Source organism: Hylobates moloch, unplaced genomic scaffold (assembly GCF_009828535.3).
Source record: "Hylobates moloch isolate HMO894 unplaced genomic scaffold, HMol_V3 SCAFFOLD_20, whole genome shotgun sequence".
NCBI lineage: Eukaryota > Metazoa > Chordata > Mammalia > Primates > Hylobatidae > Hylobates > Hylobates moloch.
The window spans coordinates 35,465,516-35,488,350 of NW_026652295.1; the positions used below are offsets into that span (position 1 = coordinate 35,465,516).

The following is a 22,835-nucleotide window of genomic DNA, read 5'->3' on the forward strand; positions in this document are numbered from 1 at the left end:
GTAATCCTCTGTGTCGAGGGAGGGATCTGGTGGGAGGTGACTGGATCATGGGGCACTTTCCCCCTGCATGCTGTTCTCATGATAGTGAGGGAGATCTCATGAGATCTGATGGTTTAAATTTGGTGGTTTCCCCCATGCTCGCTCTCTCTCCTGCCACCTTGTAAAGAAGATGCTTGCTTCTCCTTTGCCTTCTACCATTATTGTAAGTTTCCTGAGGTCTCCCTAGCCATGTGGAACTGTGAGTCAATTAAACTTCTCTTGTTTATAAATTACCCAGTCTCAGGTAGTGTCTTTATAGCAATGTGAAAACAGATGAATACACCCCTTATTCAGAAATGTCCATTTCTGTCACTTAATTCTTTCTCTGGTTCTGCCCTTTTTAAGTTAGTATTGCTCTTAAATAGGGGGAAGTCTACTGGAGATCCACAAGCCTAAAATGATGTGAAATCTTGAGCATTCAATCTCTGTACTACTACTTAAAATGTCTGGGATTAAAATGACCATTGGAACCTCATACAATATTTAGAATCAGACCACAGCAGCTATTTCAACCATCAATGGCATTTTATTTTGGAAGTTTCTATGTATTACATAGGTATTAACTTCTTTCCTCTCCTACTCCTCTCCCCAAAATCCAGAAAGTTATTTTTATACATAAACAACTGAACATATAAAAATCTTGGACCTAATTTCTCTAAAGTCTTGGGTTAAAAGAACTTGAGTGGCAGCTTCTCCTTTCTGAGAGGACTACTTCTTAAGGAGAATTCATGGTCTGTCCTCTGCTCACTACAGATTTCTCCTCTTCTCTGGGAAAAAATGGTCAATGCTTCTGCTTCCTTTTAATAAATTAATTTCTTGATTATTATACATTATTATTATTCCCCACTTGAAACCTTCTTAGAAACTTGATTGTTGGATGCGTTTTTCATTTGGCAAAAATTCAATGTGGCTTTGCGTGGGATGTCTGAAGTGTCAGAAACAGCACTGTTGATGTTCTGGTTTTGAGAGGGAAAATATATATAGAGATGCATACATTCCTTAGAAGAACAAATGTAAAAGACTGAAATAGGGTGTGCACAGAGTTAAGAGGGCTGATAAGACACTACTTGGTTTGGAATTCTGTGGCTGTCAGCCATCAAGGACTGCAGTGTAGGCCAGAATATAAATCTCTTTAGGAAGAAGTTTGGTTAGGCAAAACCACTGAGAAATGACAGTGTCTGCTACATTGTTCAAAGTATATCAGAACAGACATGCACAACAGGCAGCATTATGGTTCATGTGTAGTAAGTAGTCACCTATCGATAAAAAGGGGCATTTGTGCAAATGCTCTGGCAACCTAGGCACTGGAGGAAGAGAAAAGAAGCATCCTATTAAAATGTACTTCCATCTCTAACTCACCCAAGACGCCAGGCCTCCTAAGCTTCATGATTTGCAAAGCCAAAATGAAATTTAGCATTACATGTCATTCTATGTCATCTAGAAGCTGGTTCACTGGGGCCATCTCAGAAGAGCTGCTCAAGAGTGTAGCAAGTCTACCCAGAAGGGTATGCCTTAATGATCTTCACATCGTCCACAGGGCGGTCCTGGGAGTTTGTTTCTACCATTCCCACACGATTCACCATTCCTATGCCCTGGCACACTCGGCCAAAAATGGTGTGTTTGCCGTCGAGCCACTGGGTGGGGGCGAGGGTCACAAAGAACTGGCTGCCATTGGTGTCTGGCCCCGCATTGGCCATTGCGAGAATTCCAGCCCCTAGTGGGAAAAAGGAAGAAAGGAAAGAGTATAAATAACCCCACAGGTCCAGTGTAGAGCTGCTGCCCCATCCTAGGGATGAAAAAGCACCCCAGGACTTTGTTCTGGCCTCTGTCCAGACCCAGACAACCCCTCAGGGCAGGCTCTCTGCCCTGTACAAAGGCCATCACTACACTACTCTGACGACTTCATCTTCCTCGTCCTCACCTATTCCCCAGCCTTGACCCCTGATGCTCCTCACTAACTGTGGACCATGTTCCTGACTGCCCTCAAAAACCCAGCAAGGTTTCCTGCTTCTTTGAGGACACTTTTGATATCCTGTGACCTTTAACAAGTAGTTAGAGTCTAGAACACACCAACCAGCACTCAGAATTGCTCAGAACTTTGTGAGAGGCGCCACTTTCCCTAATCCACCAGGGCACTTCGTGGCGCCATGGCTGGGCAGCTATCTGGCACTATGCCACGGTGTCAGGCATTCACCTTGAATCATGGCCAAAAGAGTGAGCTTTTAAAATCCCCGTTCCTACCCAGTCCAGCCAAATTATACACTTACCCGTGAATTTCAAGTCTGGATGAAGTTCATCTTCAAACTGTTTGCCATAGATAGACGCACCACCTCGACCTGCCCGATTAGAAGATGATACATGAATCAGCCAGTCACACATTCTATCTCACAGCAAGAATGATGGCCCAGGGTCAAAGGATTTCTCAGAGTAGAGGAAAGGAAAAGGCAGTGACACCTACCCCACTGTTAGGTATATTGCAACTACAGAATCTAGCACTAATAGCACATTCAAAGCATTGGTTTCATTCCGATAAGACTTTCCTTTTCAAAATAATGCTATTTTTTTCTGTACATTAAAATAATACATGTTCACTATCAAAAAGGTAGAAAACATAGAACATTATCAAAAGAACATTAAAATCCCCTGTAACCTAACCATCTAGAGATAACCACCATTCATAATCGATGTGTTAAGAGGTTTTGCCGGGCGCGGTGGCTCACGTTTGTAATCCCAGCACTTTGGGAGGCTGAGGCGGGCGGATCACGAGGTCAGCAGACCGAGACCACAGTGAAACCCCGTCTCTACTAAAAATACAAAAAATTAGCCGGGCGTGGTGGCGGGCGCCTGCAGTCCCAGCTACTCAGAGAGGCTGAGGCAGGAGAATGGCGTGAACCCAGGAGGCGGAGCTTGCAGTGAACCGAGATTGCGCCACTGCACTCCAGCCTGGGCGACAGAGCAAGACTCCGTCTCAAAAAAAAAAAAAGAGGTTTCATGATTTTTAACATTTTTATGAGTATTTTAGACATGAGTGCCCCAAGTCCTAACCCCGCACCCATCACAGACATTGCTAATCAATCAGTATTCTTCTCTGCTGAGCTAGATTTGCCTCTGAATGTTATCAACCCAGAACTCAAGCAGCCATTATTAATTAATCAGTAATAGCCCAAGAGTTGAAACCTATTTGCCACCGTTAACCTAGGTGATGGAAAACAAAATTCATTTAAGTTAAAGCTATCCAGCTGAAGGAGAAATAGCTGGTTTAAGTGGCAATGTGGCAGAAAGGGACATTACAGTAGGCAGAGTCCACTGAGAGGTGAGGCACTACATCATAAAGAGAAAACAGGGCCAGGTGTGGTGGCTCGCATCTAGAATCTCAGCACTTTGGGAAGCTGAGGTGGGAGGACTGCTTGAGGCCAGGAGTTTGAGCAGGCAACAGAGCGAGACCCTGACTCCACAAATTTTTTTTTTTTTTTAGAGATGGGGTCTCGCTATGTTGCCCAGGCTGGTCTCAAACTCCTGGCGTCAAGCAATCCTCCCTCCTTGGTTTCCCAGGTGCTGGGATTATAGGCGTGAACCACTGCACCTGGCTCAAAAAAAAAATTTTAAAATTCAGCCAGACATGGTAGCACGTGCCTGTAGTCCCGGCTCCTTGGGAGGCTGAGGCGGGAGGACTGCTTTGAGCCCAGGAGTTTGAGGTTACGGTGAGCTATGATCACGTCACCGTACTCCAGTCTGGGCAAGAGGCAAAACTTTGACTCTAAATAAATGAATACAGAGAAAATGAAGACACATGGGACTGGGAATTATTTGCAGCATCACCACCAAATGTTATTTATATTATGCCCACAAGAGCAGGGTACTGGGCTGGATACCCTAAGCTCAGGCAGGTTTTGTTCTAAGAGCAAAAGGATGTAAGTTAGGCCAGGCACGGTGGCTCATGCCTGTAATCCTAGCACATCGGGAGGCCAAGGCAGGCGGATCACGAGGTCAGGAGTTCGAGACCAGCCTGGCCAACATAGTGAAATCCCCGTCTCTACTAAAAATACAAAAAAAAAATTAGCCAGGCATGGTGGCACACACCTGTAGTCCCAGCTACTTGGGAGGCTGAGGCAGGAGAATTGCTTGAACCCGGTAGGTGGAGGTTGCAGTGAGCCGAGATCATGCCATTGCACTCCAGCCTGGGTGACAGAGACTGTCTCCAAAAAAAAAAGGTTGTAAGTTAAACATGGTTTTCTCACAGGAAAACATGTCAAAACAGGAGGCAACTTTCCTAACCAATACTAATCAATTATGTAGTCAATCATATGCCTTATTGAACTACATTGGTTTCTCCAAGTCGAACAGTCACGACAAAACAGCCTAGAACAAAGTAAACACTGGATTGGTACTCTGCTTGCCCCGCAGCCAGTGCTGGCAGCTCACTTCCTCTACTGCCTGCTATAAAAGTAGCACCAAGTCCACCCCCAAGGCCCCTGGGCATGGCTAAGGTGTTTCCACGGTAAAAATCCTTTGCTTTACCTTTTAGTGAGCGTCACCACAGGGAGCCTGTCACAGCCCCCGTTTCCTTCCGGAAGAAAACACTGTTCTCATGCAAAGAGGAATGGGGGTGAATCCTAACAGACTAGGGGAAATCTCCCACTTGGCCCAGGCTACCATGCTTCTGGAAAAATACTGAACCATACTAAACTGTGTAAAACTCATTCCAAAAATTCCAACCCGTCAGTATACTTCCAAACAGCAATTACATAACCGATACGTTCCCTCTGACTTGATCCTCCCCTTTGCTTGGTCCTTTGGCAACCACTAGAGTCAAGGTTCCTGGCTGGGGTTACCAGACACTAGAGAGAGGGAGAGGGCTGTGGGGCCAGACGCCACAGAGGCCAGGCTCTGCGTGCAGGACTTGAGTGAGCAAGCTAAGGATTCAGTTCAGTAGTACGCTGTCAATCTGTGGCCTGAGCCTTCAAAGTGTGATCCTGCAACCTGAGGGCTGCCAGAACAAAACCCCCAGGACTCTGCCCTCTAGGAATGGAAAACTATCACATAAACATCACCACAAACAAGAAGTGCATTAAGGAATAGGTCAGTCAAGAGTCACAGATGGGCTGGGCGGGATGGCTCACACCTGTAATTTCAGCACTTTGGGAGGCCGAGGCAGGCAGATCATGAGGTCAGGAGTTTGAGACCAGCCTGACCAACATGGTGAAACCCCATCGCTAATAAAAATACAAAAATTAGCCAGGCGTGGTGGCACGTGCCTGTTATCCCAGCTACTTGGGAGGCTGAGGCAGGAGAAGCGCTTGAACTGGGGAGGCAGAGGTTGCAGTGAGCTGAGATCGTGCCACTGCACTCCAGCCTAGGTGACAGAGTGAGACTCTGTCTCAAAAAAAAAAAAAAAAAAAAAAAAAAAAAGAGTCACAGATGAAGTGGGCCTCAGAGGACACAGGAGGAAAGAGCACGGAGATCACCTTTACTCAACAGGCAGAGTTTTCATAGTATCTTACTCATAATATGTTTTCTTTTCATAACCCAATTCAACTCAGTAGGGTTTGCAGCAAAGTATCAGAAAGACAAATCATTCTAATTCAAACAGTCCCCTGGGCACACGGAATAAGTGAGAGGTGGCAGAGGGACAGAGAATGATTAAAGAGTTCTCCAGCGCAGAGCATGCTACTCAGATGTCAATTATCAGTTAGAAAGCCAACAATTTGGAAGCTTTGCAGGTTCTGTGCCTGGTCTAGTACAGACACAATGAAGATAGGCACAGACCTGTTTTCTATTGTGTGTGTGTGTGTGTGGTTTTTTTTTTTTTTTTGAGACAGAATCTCACTCTATCTCCAGGCTGGAGTGCAGTGGTGCAATCTCGGCTCACTGCAACTTCCGCCTCCCGGGTTCAAGTGGTTCTCCTGCCTCAGCCTCCTGAATAGCTGGGACTACAGGCGCCCGCCACCATGCCCAGCTAATTTTTGTATTTTTAGTAGAGACAGGGTTTCACCATGTTGGCCAGGATGGTCTCAGTCTTGACCTCGTGATCTGCCAGCCTCGGCCTCCCAAAGTGCTGGGATTACAGGCGTGAGCCACTGCGCCCGGCCAAGACCTGTTTTCTAACCTTTGATTACAGGTTAGAAAAGAACCTTCAAGATTCTTTACTGGCCAGGTGCAAGTGGCTCACACCTATAATCCCAACACTTTAGGAGGCTGAAGGGGGCGGATCTCTTAAGCCCAGGAGTTGAGACCAGCCTAAGCAACACGGTGAAACCCGTCTCTACAAAAATTAGCCAGGCGTGGTGGTGCATGCCTGTAGTTCCAGCTACAGCTACTCAGGTGGCTGAGGTGGGAGGATCACTCAAGCCCAGGAGGTCAAGGCTACAGTGAGCTGTGATTGCGCCATTGCACTCCTATCTGTCTCCAAAAAAAAGAGATTCTTTTCCTCTTCTGTCCTCTGTCCTCTCTTGGGATCATTTATCCAATGTATTTATTTCAGACACGCAAACATACAAAGAATAATACGACCAACATCTATGACCACCTCCGCCCCCAAGAAATAAACTATTGCAAATCCAGCTAAGACCCCATGCACACACCCCACTGCATCTCTCCCCACCACTCATTCTCCTAAGAGTTAACAGCTGATTCAAAGAATCACCTTTTCCTCTCAGGTAACCACTATTCTGACAAGAATTTGGCATTTCCATGCATTTTCTTTTTTACTACACATACATGTATCCCTAAAAAAAAAAAAAAAAGTATTGCTGTTTTGCATGTTTTTAAGCTTACATAAGTGGTATTACACTTTATATATTCTCAACACTGTTTGAGAGACTCATCCACTTTGTTCCAGGCAGGTCTCTGTAGTGTTCACCTCACTGTATGACCATAATGCTCTGTCTTATCTTTTCTGGTGTTGATATTCAGGATCTTTCCAATGTTTTGGCTATTATCGACCATGCTATAAAAACTATTCTTATACTGTCTCCGAAACTCAAGTGCAAGAGCTCTCGGGGGCCAATACCTCACAGGGGATACATAGGGTCATAGTTTGAGTATTTCATCATTGCTAGATTTTTCTAAATGCCTTATTGAAAAGGATGAACCAACATGCATCCCTCCCCGCAGCACTCTCACTCTTATTGCTCTAGGTCCTTCTGTCAGTCTGAGAAGTGTGAGACCTCTTGTGGTGTTTTAAACTGCATTTCTCTGAAGTTTGGCATAATTTCATGTTTACTGGCTTATTTAGCTTGTCCCCTCTGTGAACGGCCACTCAGTGGTATGACATTTTGGAATTGATACATACAGTCATCCCTTGGTATACTCAGCGGATTGGTTCCAGGATCCCTGTGACACCAAAATCCCTGCACGCTCAAGTCCCGCTGTGGGCCCTGAGAAAACTGTATGGACCTCCATGGTGCAAACCCATGTTGGTCAAGGTTCAACTGTATACTATGGATACTAATCCTCTGTCGGTGAATGTTTTGCAAATACCTTCTCCCAGTTAGCTTTTTTCACTCTTTTAATGGGATCTTCCAATGAACAGAACCTTTGCAGTTAAAATTCCTTAACCTTCTTCTTTATGATCTGTGCTCTTTTTTTCTTTATTATTATTCCTTTTTGTTGTTGTTCCTGAGACATAGTTTCGCTCTTGTGACCCAGGCTGGAGTGCAATGGCACCATCTTGGCTCACTGCACCCTCCACCTCCCAGGTTTAAGCAATTCTCGTGCCTCAGCCTCCCGAGTAGCTGGGATTACAGGCATGCGCCATCATGCCTGGCTAATTTTGTATTTTTAGTAGAGATGGGGTTTCTCCATGTTGGTCAGGCTGGCCTCAAACTCCTGACCTCAGGTGATCCGCCTGCCTTGGCCTCCCAAAGTGCTGGGATTATAGGTGTGAGCCACCGCGACTGGCCTGTGTTGTTTCTTAAAAACAAGACACAAAAAACCCTTTTCTCATCCCTGTGACTCCTGTGATGTCCCTTCCTCCTCCTCTTAGTCACTGTGGAAACCTGTCAAAATGATATCTATGGCATGGAGCGTGCAGTGTCTTACACCAAGATGACCATACTTGGTGCTACTTGTCCCCGCCCCTCCCACCCCACAGTTGATGGGACAATAGATTAATATCCAGCCCCACAGATGGGCAGTGGCCTATAAGGAGATCCAGTGGGGCACTTGACACCAGAGGGCAACTGACCAATCAAAGCCTCTCTTCTGGCAAAAGCGCCTCTAACAGACACTGTCCATCAGTAGTTTCCTGAGCATCCCCAGCCTCCTCCTCCACAGCCTGCCTCAACCTCAGAGACAAAAAAGGCAGGTGCTGACAAGTCCATTTTGCAGACAGGCGTGGCCAGATGACCCAGCTGTGACTTACTGATACAAACAGAAGTGCTGAGTCAAGCTTCTGAGAAAGCTACAGCTTTCCTGATAAAAAGGGACAAACACACTCTTTTGTCCTTCATCTACAGCTCTTTCCCATCTTCCTTCTTTGAAAGTAGGGTGATGCCAGAACAGCAGCAGCCATCTTGCAATCATAAGACTAACAAGTTCAAGACCAAAGGCCAACACATTACAAATGAAGTGGAAAGATATGGCAAGCCTAGATCCCTGACAACTCTTCTGGGCCGGTGAAGAGACGACAATAGCCGCTCACTTCCAGATGTTCTGTTGTGTAAGAAAAAACAGCCCATGGGATTACGTTTTCTGTTACTTGTAGCCAAAAGCACTACTATCTGACATGTGCACTGTGTTATAATACCAGACAGGAACAATGCGTCCTCCAAGGGGCTTTGTGGTTCTGAAGATGCTGTCTTCTCTTTCTCACTTGCCTTTGGGGTCAGAGACATCTGGATTCCAGTTCTGACCCCACCAATTACTGTTTAACCTTAATCAAGACACTTTCTCTCCAAGCCTCCGTTCCCCTGTCTGCAAAATGGGAGTAGCAGTAACACCTATGTCTCACAGGCTTGTTATGAGAACTAAATGAGACAGCATATGGAAGCCATCTAGTGTAAAACATGAGGCAAACACACAGTAGCATCAGTGATGAAGAGCCCCTTTAACTGAGGTAACCCGAGCATTTTCTCTGAGAAGCTGCTGGTCATGATTCAAAGTGCCACCTCGGGAGGCAGCCTGCCTGGGTTAACTCAGTTCCTCTGTCCTCGAATTTCCACCACTCCCTCGCTGCTGCTCACTCCTTGAGGAGAACCTTTGCTTCTTATTTCACTGAGAAGAAGGAATTATCAGAAGAGAACTTTCACATGCTCTCACCACCAAAGCCCCTTCCCTTCCTACACCTCTACCCACCTCCCTTCCCTAAGACACTGTGTGAATAAGCTGTCCATGATTATCCCACCACCACGTACCCAATCCCACTCACCTTTAAAGAACTCAGCAACTACAACCTCCCCCTCTAGTAGACCAATTTTTCTTTCTAATGGATCATTCCTGTCAGCATTTAAACATGTTATTGATATTTCCTATTTTAAAAAACAAAACTCTATTTCCAACTATCCTCCTGTTTATCTACATCCCCTCACAGAAAAACTCCTTGAAAAAGCTGTCAACACCCAGTGTCTCCACTTCTCCCCATTCTCGCTTGAACATGTTCCACTCAGACTTCTGCCCCTCACCGCTCCGCTGACACTGCTCTTGTCAAGGTCGCCAGTGACCTCCACGTGGCTATACCCAGTGGTCAATCCTCAGCGCTCACTTTACTAGATCCACACTCGATGTCACCCTTCTGCTTGAGCTGCTGTCTTCCTCTGGCTTCCATAACTCCACATTCTCCTGGTGTTCCTCACTGCTCACTAGCAGCTGCTCCTTCTCCGCCCCTCCGCTTTCACAGGTGTTACTCAGGCCTGTGCTACTGGGTGAAGGCCTTCCCTTCCAAACCCGGCTCCCTGCCCCTTTATCTTTCACAGGTGTTAGCCCAATAAACCTCTATCTTGGTGTTTGCTTCCCAGAGGACCAGAACTAACACAGCTGCTATCACTCTAGTTCAAACGACAACCATTTCCAGCTTGAATAGGAATAAAACTTTCCCACTGGTCTCCTTGCTTCCAGCCTTGCCTCCCTCTTTCCCCACCCTCTATTCTTCACATGGTAGCCAGAGGGATCCTTTTCAAACAAGCCTAATCACAGCACTCCCCTGCTTGAAACCCTCCATCAGCACTGCATCACTCTGAGAACAAAATCCACAATCCTCACCACAGCTTACAAGACCCCCCACGACTGGGCACTCTGCTACTCTCTAAGCTATCTCCTGCCACTCTCTCAGGTGTTCCAGCTACACTGCCCCTGTGCCGTTTCCTGCCAGGCACACTCTGGTCTAAGGCCTCTGGCTGCTGTTCTCTTTGGAGTGCCCCTGGCCTGGACGGTCTCATGGATCACCACTTCATTTAATTCAGAGCTATGTTCAAATGCTCCGAATTTGTCAGAGAGGTTTCCCTAATCACACTCTCCAAACCAGCACTTCCTCACCCTCTAGCCTAGTGGTTCTCAACAGAGGGTGATTTTGACCCCTGGCGACAGTGGGCAATGTTTGGAGACAATTTGGGTTGTCACACTGAGTGGTTCTATCAGTATCAAGTAGGTAGAAGCCAGCATGAAGCTAACCATCCTTCAATGCACAGGACAGCACCCCCACCAACAAAGAATCAGCCAGCTCTAAATGTCAGTAGTGCCTAGGTTGAGAAATCCTGTTCCATCCCAGCAGTACATTCTTTTTTCCATATCATCTGCCATCCCTGAGAGTATATTATGTACTTTTTCATTCTCCGTCTCTCACCAGAATGAGAGCTCCGCAAGGGCTTTCTTATTCACTGTTGTATCCCCAGCTTTTAGAAGAGTGCCTGGCCTACAGGAGTCTAATAGGTATTTATTAAATGAATTAACAATCAAAATAAATAACAGTCACATTCGTTTGAGCTCCCACTTTGTGTCAAGCCCATGCTAACCACTGTACCAACATCAGCTCATTTACTACTCACAACCAGCCTAGGAGGTGCACGTAACCGCACTCCCGACAGGTGAGCTGCCTCAGCAGGGTAACGCAACTCCTCTACATTTAGTAAGTGTTCATGTGAAGCACAAGGCAAGCCCAAGCTCCACAGTCCTGCTCTCCACCCTGCACCAAACTGTCTTGCCATACTCCACAGTTGGACGAAATTTCCTCAGATTTGTCTTATCCCAGACTCAAGAGTCCCAAATGGTCCCTGAGTCATGCTTAATCAAATCTGAACTCCTCTGTCTAGAAGTCTCCATTAACTGGCCCCAAACTGCTCCTTACTGTCCCCTAAACAGGCAGTTCGGAGATCCGTAAATTTTATAGGGGCCTCAGAAGCACATTTGATGCACTTGTCCTGGGCGTGGAGAGGTGGCTGGGTGATGTCACAAGAGCCAGTCTGGAGTGCAAGATGTGACACCTGGGGTGGTGGGCTCCCTCCCTGCCCCTGCATGCCTCTGTCACTCGTGCCCCGTACCCACTCTTCTTCCTAAATCCAAAATGCCCTTCCCTCTACTTCCCAAGACCCATCTCCCATACGCCTCCTTCCCATCCTAATCTCATTCCATTGTACTTTTTCCCTTATTATGAATTACTCCAACCTATATTATATACATAATCCACACCATACTATCATATATTTGCATATTTATATTATCCCATTCTAGATGTTTCTTATAATGAATAGTTTGTTTCCTAGCAGGGCAGGGAACTGCAAGGAAAAGGAAAATGCCTTGGCTTTTAATGCTTAAGTGCTTCTCACAGGCCTTAGAATAGCACAGGATATCCAGCAGACTCTTGGCAAATACTCATCAAATGAATAAAATTAACAAAGCTTGCTGTTCCACACGTTAAATTTCAGGTGTTCCTGGGGCTACCAAGAGGAGAGATGAAATCAAAGTGAGAGTGACGCACAGGATAATCAGCATATAATTAATCACAGCAATCACAGCAGCTGGTGAGCACTGTGAGGCCAAGTGCAGAGCAGGAAGAGCTAAAGGAAGAACTTGACAGGATGTTATGTCTTACAGAGAGGAGAGAAAGGTTAGTAGAAACAGATAAAAGACACTCAGAGGGGAAATAAGGAAAGAGCCTCTATAGTTATTATAATATGGGAAAGTTGAAGGTAGAAAAATGGTTTAAAATGAAATGAAGCAGGAAGTCAAAGGGTATTTGAATTGACAAGGCATCTGGCAAAGATGTATTACAAGAAAGCATGTGGAAAGAATGGTTCCACAGTAGTCAGACTGAGGGACAGCTGGGAATGGAAGCGGTACATCAACTTGCTGAAGAGCCCAGGATGTCAATTGCTGCCCATCTGAGATGTTTAGCAAAAAACATGTCACCTAATCAGCTAGAAAATATGAACTAGTGACCCAAGAGAGCCTAACTCCTGCTTGCCTTCCACCACAGACCTGCCAGCAGGCTGCTCAATCATTCATTATACTTGAGGCTGGGTGCAGTTATTTGAAGATCTTTTGAGTGATTCAATTTCATTAAAATTACACCATGGAAATGTGACATTATGAAGGATCATGAACCAACTACAGAAATATAGAAAAGCTCTGGCATGAGCAACTCACACCTGAGTCACTTCCAATACTTGTACCCTAATCATGGACTCTCAGTTCACTGGTATTAAGAATTAAAATTTATTTCATAACAACATGAGGGGGAGAGAGGAAGAAGGCAGGAAAGAAGTACATCGAAGTACTGACGGAACGCTTTCAGACAAAGAAAGTAGAATGAAACAGGACTAGACTTTGCCTCCCTGTTGTGCCGAACCCCTATTGACTCCAATGGGGATGGCATCAGGTTCAATAGGCCGAAGAGACCTAATGCCAGCAAATGAGACACGGGGTTTTATTGGAGACTTACATACAGGGGAGAGAGTCCAGTGGTGGTGGAGAACCACAATGGCTTGCAAGAAGCATGCAGTTTATATAGCATTTCCCCTTAGCACCTTCTCCCTAACAATCTCCACCTGGCAATCTTCATTCAACTCAAAACTCGGGGCCTCAACCCGTGTGCGGCCCATGTTTCACAGGACAAGCCAGGGGCTCAGATGTCCCTTTATAGACAAGGAAGGAACCTCCAGGTTGGCTACTCCTGGATTCCCTAGCTCAGAACACACATTCAGATGGGTCTGCCATACAGGGTCATTCTAAGGGTATGCTTCAGTTATTGCTCTCAGGCACGTTTACCATACGCTCCCAACACCCAATAAAGTGAACACACAAAAATTAAAAATTAAAAAGTCAAAAGTTCACCAGCATCAACCAAATAAGAAAAGGGAAACAAACATGCTAAAATTGTAAAAAGAGTCAGCCAAGAGGAAAAAATAGAAAATTCTTCCATCTGTATTCCCTGAAACTAGTAACCAGGAAAGAAATGTCATGCTGAGATTCTCACAAATACCCTCCAATTCTGAGAAGCCAACAGGGGAGTGTGTGAGCAGCTCTGAAAGGAAAGCCCTTGAGGGCAGAAGCCCACACATATCACAGGGGCTCGGGAGTGGCAGGGCAGGCACACAGGGCTGGCCACCTTCCAGAGTGCTGGGCCATACTTGGGGACTACCCAGAGCCTGGAGTGGTGACAGAGGGACACCACTGGCTGGTGGAGGGGGCTCTGGGACACGACTTTAAGGGAGTCTGGGAAGACAGAACAGAGTCTAGCCCTCCCACAAGGGGCTCCCTCAGCATGAGCTGAGCTCCAGTTCTCTCCCACACCTCTTCAGGCTAGAACAGAAGCGAGAGAAAGCAAACTAACATTGGAGGTGGGGAAGACAACCAGTTCCACATAAGCGGGGAGAATGACAAGGAGACTCCACTTACACTGTATCTGAGCAAGTAAAAGGTGGGGATAATGTGGGTGCTGACATCAAGCATGGATAAGATGAGAACAAATGGCATGGAAACTAGGCAAACAGACCACAACCAACAGAAGGACAGAAAGGAGGAGGGGAGAAAGGAAAAGAAAACCCAGGTACTCAGCCTGGGAGAAAGTGGCTTCTCCACGGCTATCTCAAGCTGTGGATGATGGAAGAGAAGTAAAAATCTAATGTAACAAAAGCTCAAAGACAAGACAATACACCACAGAATAAGATGAAAAGACTGCAGAGCGAAGGAAACAAATTTAGATTCAAATAGCATCAGTAATGAGCTGGTAGATAAATGAGAGCAGTAAAGAACAGAATAGAAATGACTGAAAATTGAGTAAGGCATAGAGTAAAGGTCTGAGATTATTTTAGCGAATGCAGGGAAAAAAGAAAAAAAATCATATCACACAATCAAAAGAAATATGATAGATACGGAAGGCAAAGGTGATGAAACAAATAACAATATTTCCTGAAATAGAAAATCCAGTAAGTATAACAGAGAAAATATTCAGAAATAGAAATCAAAAAATTATCCCTGATGTGAAGGAGTAAATCTGGCCTCAGTATTCTCCAAAACCATATTCCAAAACCAGAAGGCAGCCGGGCATGATGTCTCATGCCTGTAATCCCAACATTTTGGGAGGCTGAGGCGGGAGGATCACTTAGGCCCAGGAGTTTGAGACCGGCCTCAGCAACATAGTGAGACCTCAACTCTATAAAAAATTTAAAAATTAGCGAGGCATGCTGGTGAATGCCTGTAGTCCTAGCTACTCGGGAGGCTGAGGTGGGAGAAATGCTTGAGCCCAGGGGATGGAGATTGCAGTGAGCCATGATTGTACCACTGTACTCGAGCCTGGGCCTAGGTGACACAGCAAGATCCTGTCTCCAACAAACAACAACAAAAAACCAAACCAGAAGGCAATTGATCAGAAATGTCTAAAAAGATCTCAGAATGCTATACCCAGTTATGGTCTTTTTTTCTTCCTTTTAAACATTTTTATTTTAATTTATTTATTTAGAGATAGGGTCTCACTTTGTCATTCAGGCTGGAGTGCAGTGGGCACAATCATGGCTCACTGCAGTCTCAACCTCCCAGGTTCAAGTGATGCTCCTCCCTCAGCCTCCCAGTAGCTGGGATTACAGGCATATGCTACCATGCCCAGCTGATTTTTTATTTTTTGTAGAGATGGGGTCTCACTATGTTGCCCAGGCTGGTCTTGAACTCCTGAACTCAAGTGACCCTCCTGCCTCATCCTCCAAAGTGCTAGGATTACAGGTGTGAGCCACCATGCCTGGCCTAAAAAATTTATTTTAAAAAAGGAATTTATCTCTTACAGTTGTGGAGGCTGAGAAGTCCAAGGTCAAGTGGCCACATTTGGTGAGAGCCTTCTTGCTGGTGGGGACTCTGTGAAGTCCCAAAGTGGCACGGTGCATCACACAGTGAGGGGGCTGAACGTGCCAACACGCTATCTCTTTTAAAGTATAAAAGTAACAGGCAGAAATTCTCAAACATGAACGAGCTTAAAAATACAACACATTCCAGCTCTTGTAACAAAAAACCACTGGACAATTGTGATCCTTGAGCATTCTGAAATAAAAAACCAAAAAACCACTAGACAAGAAATCTTGCCCTCCAGCACTTGCAAAGGTAAAAGCGAAGCAATAGCTTATATATCCTATTTTTTTGAAACTATTTCCATTTATCCTGTCATCCCTTAAACCAGACATGATGGGCACCAAAAGTTAACACTGTTCCTTTCTGAAAGGTGGGATATTTAGGGATTAGTTAATGATGGTTAGAAATCTTTAGGAGCTATGCTTATGAATGATTTTTCCCCTTTTCTCTGCTTTCTTATATATTCTGTATTTTGAAAGGCATCCATATACATTAAAAAAAAAAAAACAAAAAAAAACCCAAAAACCTGAATGCTTCTGACCATAGATGATAAATCATGAGACAATTGACAAAAAAGAACAAGACTGAGAAAAGACTCTGCTACAGAGAAAACCAAACTTGTTTAAAGGCAAATGAGCAGAAATTAGCAGAGAAAAAGCAGACTGAGAAGCAAGGGCCCTTGAAATGAGTAAGGGTTCCACCAGTTCACTAATAAACCCCATCTAAATGCCAGTAACTCCCAATTTAATACCTCCATACCAGGTCTTTCCCTGAACCCCATATTCCTATCCAACTACTCACTCATGAGCACAGTCGGCCCTCCCTACATGTGGGTTCTACATTCATGGATTCAACTAACCGCGATTGAAAATATCTGGGGGGGAAGCATCTGTACTGAACATGTATAGAACTATTTTTCTTGTCATTACGCCCCAAACAATACAGTACAACAACTATTTATAGAGTGTTTACATCTTGCCCCTACATGTATTCTCTAAACAGCAGCTAGAGTGATCCTTTTATTTATTTATTTATTTGAGAGGGAGTCTCGATCTGTTCCCCAGGCTGGACTGCAGTGGTGCGATCTTGGCTCACTGCAACCTCTATCTCCTGGGTTCAAGCAATTCTCCTGCCTCAGCCTCCCGAGTACCTGAGATTACAGGTGCCCACCACCCCGCCCGGCTAATTTTTGTATTTTAGTAGACATAGCGTTTCACCATGTTGGTCAGGCTGGTCTTGAACTCCTGACCTCAAATGATCCAATCGCCTTGGGCTCCCAAAGTGCTGGGATTACAGGCGGGAGCCACCGTGCCCAGCCTAGAGTGATCCTTTTAAAGCATAGATCAGATCATGTCTTTCCTTTGCTCAAAACTCTCCAATGGCTCACATCTTACTCGGAATAAAACCCAGTCTCTACCATGCCCTGTAAAGTACCATATCTTATGATTTCCAGCACAGGTTCCTGCCTCAGGGCCTCTGTGTTTGCTGTTCCTTCTATCCAAAATGTTCTCCCCACAGTTACAAGGTTCACTTTCTTACTTCATTCAGATCTCTTCTCCAATAATGTCAGAGAGGAGTTCCCTGACTTTTCTACTAAAATTCCATCCCCACACCCTTTTTCTGCTTTATTGAAAGCAATAGTTCTGTCTCTTTCTTTATAGGTATCTCCCTAGAGCTTAAAAACTATCTGACACAAAACAGATACTCAATATTTGTTAAATGAATGAATCGATAAAATAACCCAGGATTTTATTATTCTGAAAATATTATAAAGTCTTTCCTTCTTATTGATCAGACTACTTGCATCACTATAATTCAGACAAATATTATTTGTTCTTAGTGAGCAGTACATGTAAGTTATGAAAAACTCTACCAAGCCTAGGAGTAAAGGTTGGTTTCCGGTCAATTCCACATGTGTGTTCGATGAAGGCAGGCGTTGTCACCAGAATCAACCAACACAGACCTTAGTTAAGTGGAAAAGAGAGCTCTGGCTGCCTTATCACCTATTTATGACAGAGACTTCAGAAACTAATGTTGGCTTTAGAAGAAAAGACGAAAAGGGGAAAAAAAAAGAAAACATAAACTAATGTTGGCTTAACTGTACCTGTCCCTGTTGGGTCACCTCCTTGGATCATGAAGTCTTTGATAATTCTGTGGAATTTTGTGCCATTGTAGTAACCTCGACGAGCCAACTCAGCAAAGTTCTTACAGGTCTTTGGAGCATGCTTCCAGTACAGCTCCAGCACAATGATTCCCATGCTGCAGAGGGAGAGGACAACAGCTCCAGTAAAGAACAAGGTCAGGGCAGACAGGAGTATTATGGGATTGCTCCAGGACTCTTGATTTTCAAGCTTGTAAGTCATGAAATTGTGATAACCACTGGATTTCATGCTCAGCAAAGGAAAACCCCACATAAACACCAATGATCTTTTTTGAGTAAAACACGCAGGTGTTCTGGGTACTTCTTTTCAGCAAAATAACAAGCATAGAGAACTTAAAATTCTAATACTATATATATGTGTATATATATATATATATATATATCTACATCTGATTATCTGAAACCAATATAACCAACCCCTAAATTAGGAAAAAAATTCTTACACTTAATTTTTAATTTTTTTAAAAAAGAGACATTAAAATATCAGTAGTTCATATTTATTTAGAAGTTTCTGCGTGGGAGTAGGGACTGGGCAGATGGAAAATAGGAAGATGTTTAATGAATACCTTTTAAAAACTTTTGTATTTTTGATCCATGTAAATATATAACTTATTCAAAAAATTTTAATAAAACGTACAGTTTGTGTTTGTTTGGGAGGGAGTATAACAAAGGCAAAACCTGGCAACTTTGAATCTTTGCACCTACCCAATAGGATGAGTGCTTTTTCCTCCCCAGTACTACTAAAAGATAAGGAAGAGGCAAGAGAAAGGACGAGTGCCTTCCCCTCTACTCCAGCACATACCTAGACTTTAAGCTCCAAGGATGTGACAATTTTTTTTTTTTTTTGAGAAAGGGTCTCCTCTGTCACCCAGGTTACAGTGCAGTGGCACAATCTCAGCTTATCGCAACCTCCGCCTCCCGGGCTCAAGTGATCGTCTCACCTCAGCCTCCTGAGTAGCTGGGACTACAGGCACCCATCACCAAGCTCAGCTAATTTTTTGTATTTTTTTGTAGAGATGGGGTTTCGCCATGTTGCCCGGGCTTGTCTTGAACTTCTGGGCTCAAGCAATCTGCCTGCCTTGGCCTCCCAAAGTACTGGATTACAGATGTGAGCTATGGCACCTGGCGAGATGTGAGAAGTGAGTCAACTCTGTATAGTCTGGATACCCAGTGCCTTGCACAGTGTAAACACTCTATAAGTATATGAGGAATGTGCTAGAAAATAGCTAACAGCCTTTCTGCCTGCAATTCATCTTTCACACCGCTCCCATTCAACACAGATTGACAGTTACTCTGTGCGTGCTACTGTTTCCCTCATGAAGCTTACATTCTGGTGGATATTTTCTTTTTTTTTTTTTTTTGAGACAGAGTCTCGCTCTGTCACCCAGGCTGGAGTGCAGTGGCGCAATCTCGGCTCACTGCAAGCTCCGCCTCCCGGGTTCACGCTATTCTCCTGCCTCAGCCTCCCCGAGTAGCTGGGACTACAGGCGCCCGCCACCACGCCCGGCTAATTTTTTTTGTATTTTTAGTAGAGACGCGGTTTCACCGTGGTCTCGATCTCCTGACCTCGTGATCCACCCGCCTCGGCCTCCCAAAGTGCTGGGATTACAAGCGTGAGCCACCGCGCCCGGCCGGATATTTACAAAATACAGAAAGTAGCCTTTTGGAAAGACACTCAGGAAGTACATATACAATTCTGAAATGTGCATACCTCAGCAATTTCAACTTCCAAGTATCCTCTAGGAAAATATACAAAAGTGCCTAAGGATACAATATGTGCAAGGATGTTCATCTCAGTATTTGTCATAGCCAAAAAAAAAAAGGAAGCAACTTAAATGTCCTTGAAATAGGAAATGCCTAAAATATCAACTATCCATACTATGGGCAGCTACCTGAATTACTGAGTGAAAGAAAACCAAGTTACAGAAAAAACATACATACAGTATGATCATATGATCCCATTTTTTTGTTAAAAAAAAACATAAGAGGTTTATATGTACATAGAAAAAGGTCTGGACAATCATCCAACAAACTGTTGATAGTGTTTTCAGGAAGGAGGTGGCTTTCACTTCTTACTCTGTATGTCTACATTGCTTGGATTTAACAATTTATTTTGTAACTTTAAAAAATACCAACAGGAGAATTCAGAAATTACAGGTTGGAGGCTGAAGATGTAGAATTTTGCCATATAAGAAGGTGGGGAAGATGGCCAGGGAGCATGAAATGAACAGCATGAGCAAATAGAGAGAGGACCGGCAGAATCCTGCTTTAGCTGAAAGCAGCAATGGGCAAGAACAGAAAGGCAGAGGACCTTGGCTGCTCCCTGGCTGTTGAGGAGAGAATGGCAGGTAGACAAGGGACAGATGAAAAAAATCACCTTGAATTTCAGGATTAATAAGTTTTTACTTTATACTGTTATAGCAGCAAGATGTTATTAAAGGTTTTTGAGCAGGATCCCTTCCTTGTCCTACTTTGTAAGGATCACTTTGAGCTTTTTCCAAAGAGGCAATAGAAGGAATAGAGCTAAAGAATCTAGCAAGGTGAGCCGGGCACACCAGGCTCCAAACGAGGTTCTTCCAGTGACTAGCTGTGTGGCTTTGGTCAAGGCTTTAATCTGTAAATTCCGGCGTTTCCTCCTGCTAATATTGAAAGGGAGAAAGTTAAATAACACCTTCATGATTTGGGTTGCTAAGATTAAACTAAATGAGATGACATACAGCGGGGCATGGCGCCAGCAGGTTGGTTATCACATCGCTCTTTGATAGTGGGGGAAATGTGCTTCTTCCTGCATTTTACTGGAATTTGTTTCTACAACTGTACTACTTATCACGTAATGTTTACATGTCTGTCTCTTTCATTATACCGTAAGCTCCTAAAGGCAGGGCTGTCTGTGTTTTATCTACCTCTGTATCCTCAGAATTCATATCCTATGTGCCTGGCTTGCGGACTCATTACACGCTTGTTGAATGAATGAATGAATGAATGAGCGGACTGGAGGAAGGAGGACAATCAGGCAGCTGTTGCTGAGACCTCAGCACAAGACCCCGCGGAGCTTGGACGCGGGCGATGGCGGTCCCCTCTCAGCCCTCGGGGGGCCGTCTCGGCCGCGGCTCCACGCCCCTCCACGTGGAGGCCGGCCTCCCGGAGGAATGCGCCAGGAACGGAGACCGGTGGTGAAGCTCCAGCTCCGCGTCTCCTCGGCCAGCCCCAGAGGCCCGAACCCCCTCACCTGGTCTCCAAGTAAACGTTGGGTGGCTGCCAGGAATCTGGGGGAATTGCCGCCATAGCGAAGCCGGCGGCGGAATGCTTCTCTAGCAGTTGCTACTTCCGGCGTCGATTAGCTGGGGACCCGCCGCTGCTGCACACTTCCGGTCCCCGCCGTTCGATACCAGGATTTGGGTGGCCAGGACAAGGAAGAGGACGGTCCCTTCTTCCAATGCCGGGAAGTTGCGGTGGGAGACGAGAAGAAGCTGGGCGCAAGAACAGAGAAAAATGCAAACTTCATTCGCGGTGGTCTCCAAGCAGCGATACCGCGCCACTCTGGGTGATCTGATTGGTTCGTTTAGGCATGGAAGGCGGGAACAACCAGAAAAGCTGCGCTCTGGTTGGAGTTATGTCCTAACATTAAATTCGAAGAATTTCTTAGTCTCACAATTGGGCAGGGACGGGAAGGAGAGGCAGAGGATGAAAGGGAATAGTTTAGAGATGCCAGTAAAGAATTTTTGTAAGGCGCTGTACGATGTACACAGTGCTTGCACTTTCTTATCTACTCCACAAAACAATTCTATAAGTAGACAATATTATTACCATTTTTCAGATCTGAAAACAGGCTCGGCAGTTAAATACTTGTTTTTCCATAGTCATAAAGCAAATCTGAGCCTGCAGAATCCAAAGACAAGGAGTCTGAGGAGAAAAGAGAGGGAAGGGGCAGGAAGAAAATGGGAGCTAAAGAAAGGAAGAGACAGGAGAAAGCAGGACAAAGGGATCAGAGCAAGAACAAGGCTTAACATTGGATGGGATAGATGGTACCTGAAAGTTGTTAGGAGGATTTGCACAGGGCCCGGGGAAGAGAAGCAAATTAGAGGAGCTATAATGTTTGGAGAGAGGACAAAAATGAAATAGAATAACTAAAGTTATGCTGTAAATGCTTTGCACACCATTTAATAATGATGGTTGAATGTTTACCATGTGCCAGGCATCAAGCTAAGCATTTTATTGCGTATTTTCACGCTTAATCTTCAAAACCCCACAAGGTAGATATTACTATTCCCATTTTACTTTGAGGAAGCTGAGCCTTACAGATTAAATAACTTGCTTAAACTACTACAGCTGGTGCACTTGTGCTCTTAACGACAGTTCAACTATAGTGTCCCTAATTGTCAACAAGGAATAAGGATGTACAAGGTTGTAAAGATAAACTAGACAGCTCCTTGAGAGAGGAGCTGGGCCTCCTTCATCTTTGTGCTCTTCTTGCACAGTACAGAGCACAGGGTGCTCAGCTTTTGTTGAATGAATAATGAACGGAACACTACATTTATACTGATAAATGCTAAAGTATAATTTTTACACCTCCTGCAGTCTCAAGTGCATGCCCACCTTGTGGCCCTTGAGCTGGATGAAAAAGTCTTAATCCTTGGTCTGTTTAGTCTGTTGTTAATTTAAGTTGCCTTTCTCTGGACTTTATATAGTTCCTTACTCTATATCTTGGGAGGCATGTGCCATTCCCAGGCTCCAATGTCTGAATATTGAAAAGCCACCCCCAAGATCATGATCACTTTCTTCCTAAATCTTTTACTGCAGCTCCTACCAGTCACTAGGCACTGAGGAGACAGAGATGAGTCTCACACACACACAGTGCCCTGCCCTAAAGAAACTCACATTCTAGGAGAGATGGGCAACTAAATACGTAGCTGTAGGAGTGTGGAATGAGGACTGTAATAAGAAGCACACAGTAGGTTGGGTGCAGTGGCTCACACCTGTAATCCGGTAGTTTGGGAGGCCGAGGCGGGCAGATCATCTGAGATCAGGAGTTCAAGACCACCCTGACCAACATGGTGAAACCCTGTCTCTACTAAAAATACAAAATAAGCTGTGCATGGTGGTGCATGCCTGTAATCCCTGCTACTTGGGAGGCTGAGGCAGGAGAATCACTTGAACATGGGAGGTGGAGGCTGCAGTGAGCAGAGATTTTGCCATTGCACTCCACTCTGGACAACAAGAGTGAAACTCTGTCTCAAAAAAAAAAAAAAAAAAAAGAAAAGAAAAAGAAGAAACACACAGTTTTCCCTGAGCTCTAATTACTCCAGAGTAGGTTTGGACAGTCAAAAATTTCCCCTGGAGTGATAGCCTGGGTTCAGATCCAGAAAAG

General features: G+C 44.8%; 2 protein-coding genes across 3 annotated transcripts in view; one reads left to right on the top strand and one right to left on the bottom strand.

The window, feature by feature from the left end:
• Nucleotides 1–543: 543 nt before the first annotated feature.
• On the bottom strand, nucleotides 544–20,863 carry PPIL1 (peptidylprolyl isomerase like 1). The gene is made up of 4 exons (XM_032141707.2): nucleotides 20,697–20,863; nucleotides 17,411–17,565; nucleotides 2,307–2,375; nucleotides 544–1,753 (listed from the first exon to the last, which is right to left on the bottom strand). Exons 1-4 carry the CDS (start codon nucleotides 20,750–20,752, stop codon nucleotides 1,533–1,535), a joined length of 501 nt encoding a protein of 166 aa, XP_031997598.1. The 5' UTR covers nucleotides 20,753–20,863; the 3' UTR covers nucleotides 544–1,532.
• CUNH6orf89 (chromosome unknown C6orf89 homolog) overlaps nucleotides 17,587–22,835 on the top strand; it is a 55,048-nt gene continuing 49,799 nt past the window's right edge. Inside the window, exon 1 of one of the 2 annotated variants that reach the window (XM_058432220.1) lies at nucleotides 17,587–17,604. The gene's annotated coding sequence lies outside the window, so the exon portion shown is untranslated. Of the gene's footprint in view, nucleotides 17,605–20,882; nucleotides 21,024–22,835 lie in introns of those variants that run through there. The other variant, XM_058432218.1, reaches the window with a different exon arrangement.

Excerpts from the sequence above, each read along its gene's own strand:
- PPIL1 (XM_032141707.2), bottom strand. The coding sequence starts at position 20,752 with ATGGCGGCAATTCCCCCAGATTCCTGGCAGCCACCCAACGTTTACTTG. Across the intron at positions 2,376-17,410 it reads AGGTGACCCAACAGGGACAG|GTCGAGGTGGTGCGTCTATC; the intron begins GTACAGTTAAGC and ends CTAATCGGGCAG. Across the intron at positions 1,754-2,306 it reads TCCAGACTTGAAATTCACGG|GGGCTGGAATTCTCGCAATG; the intron begins GTAAGTGTATAA and ends TTTTCCCACTAG.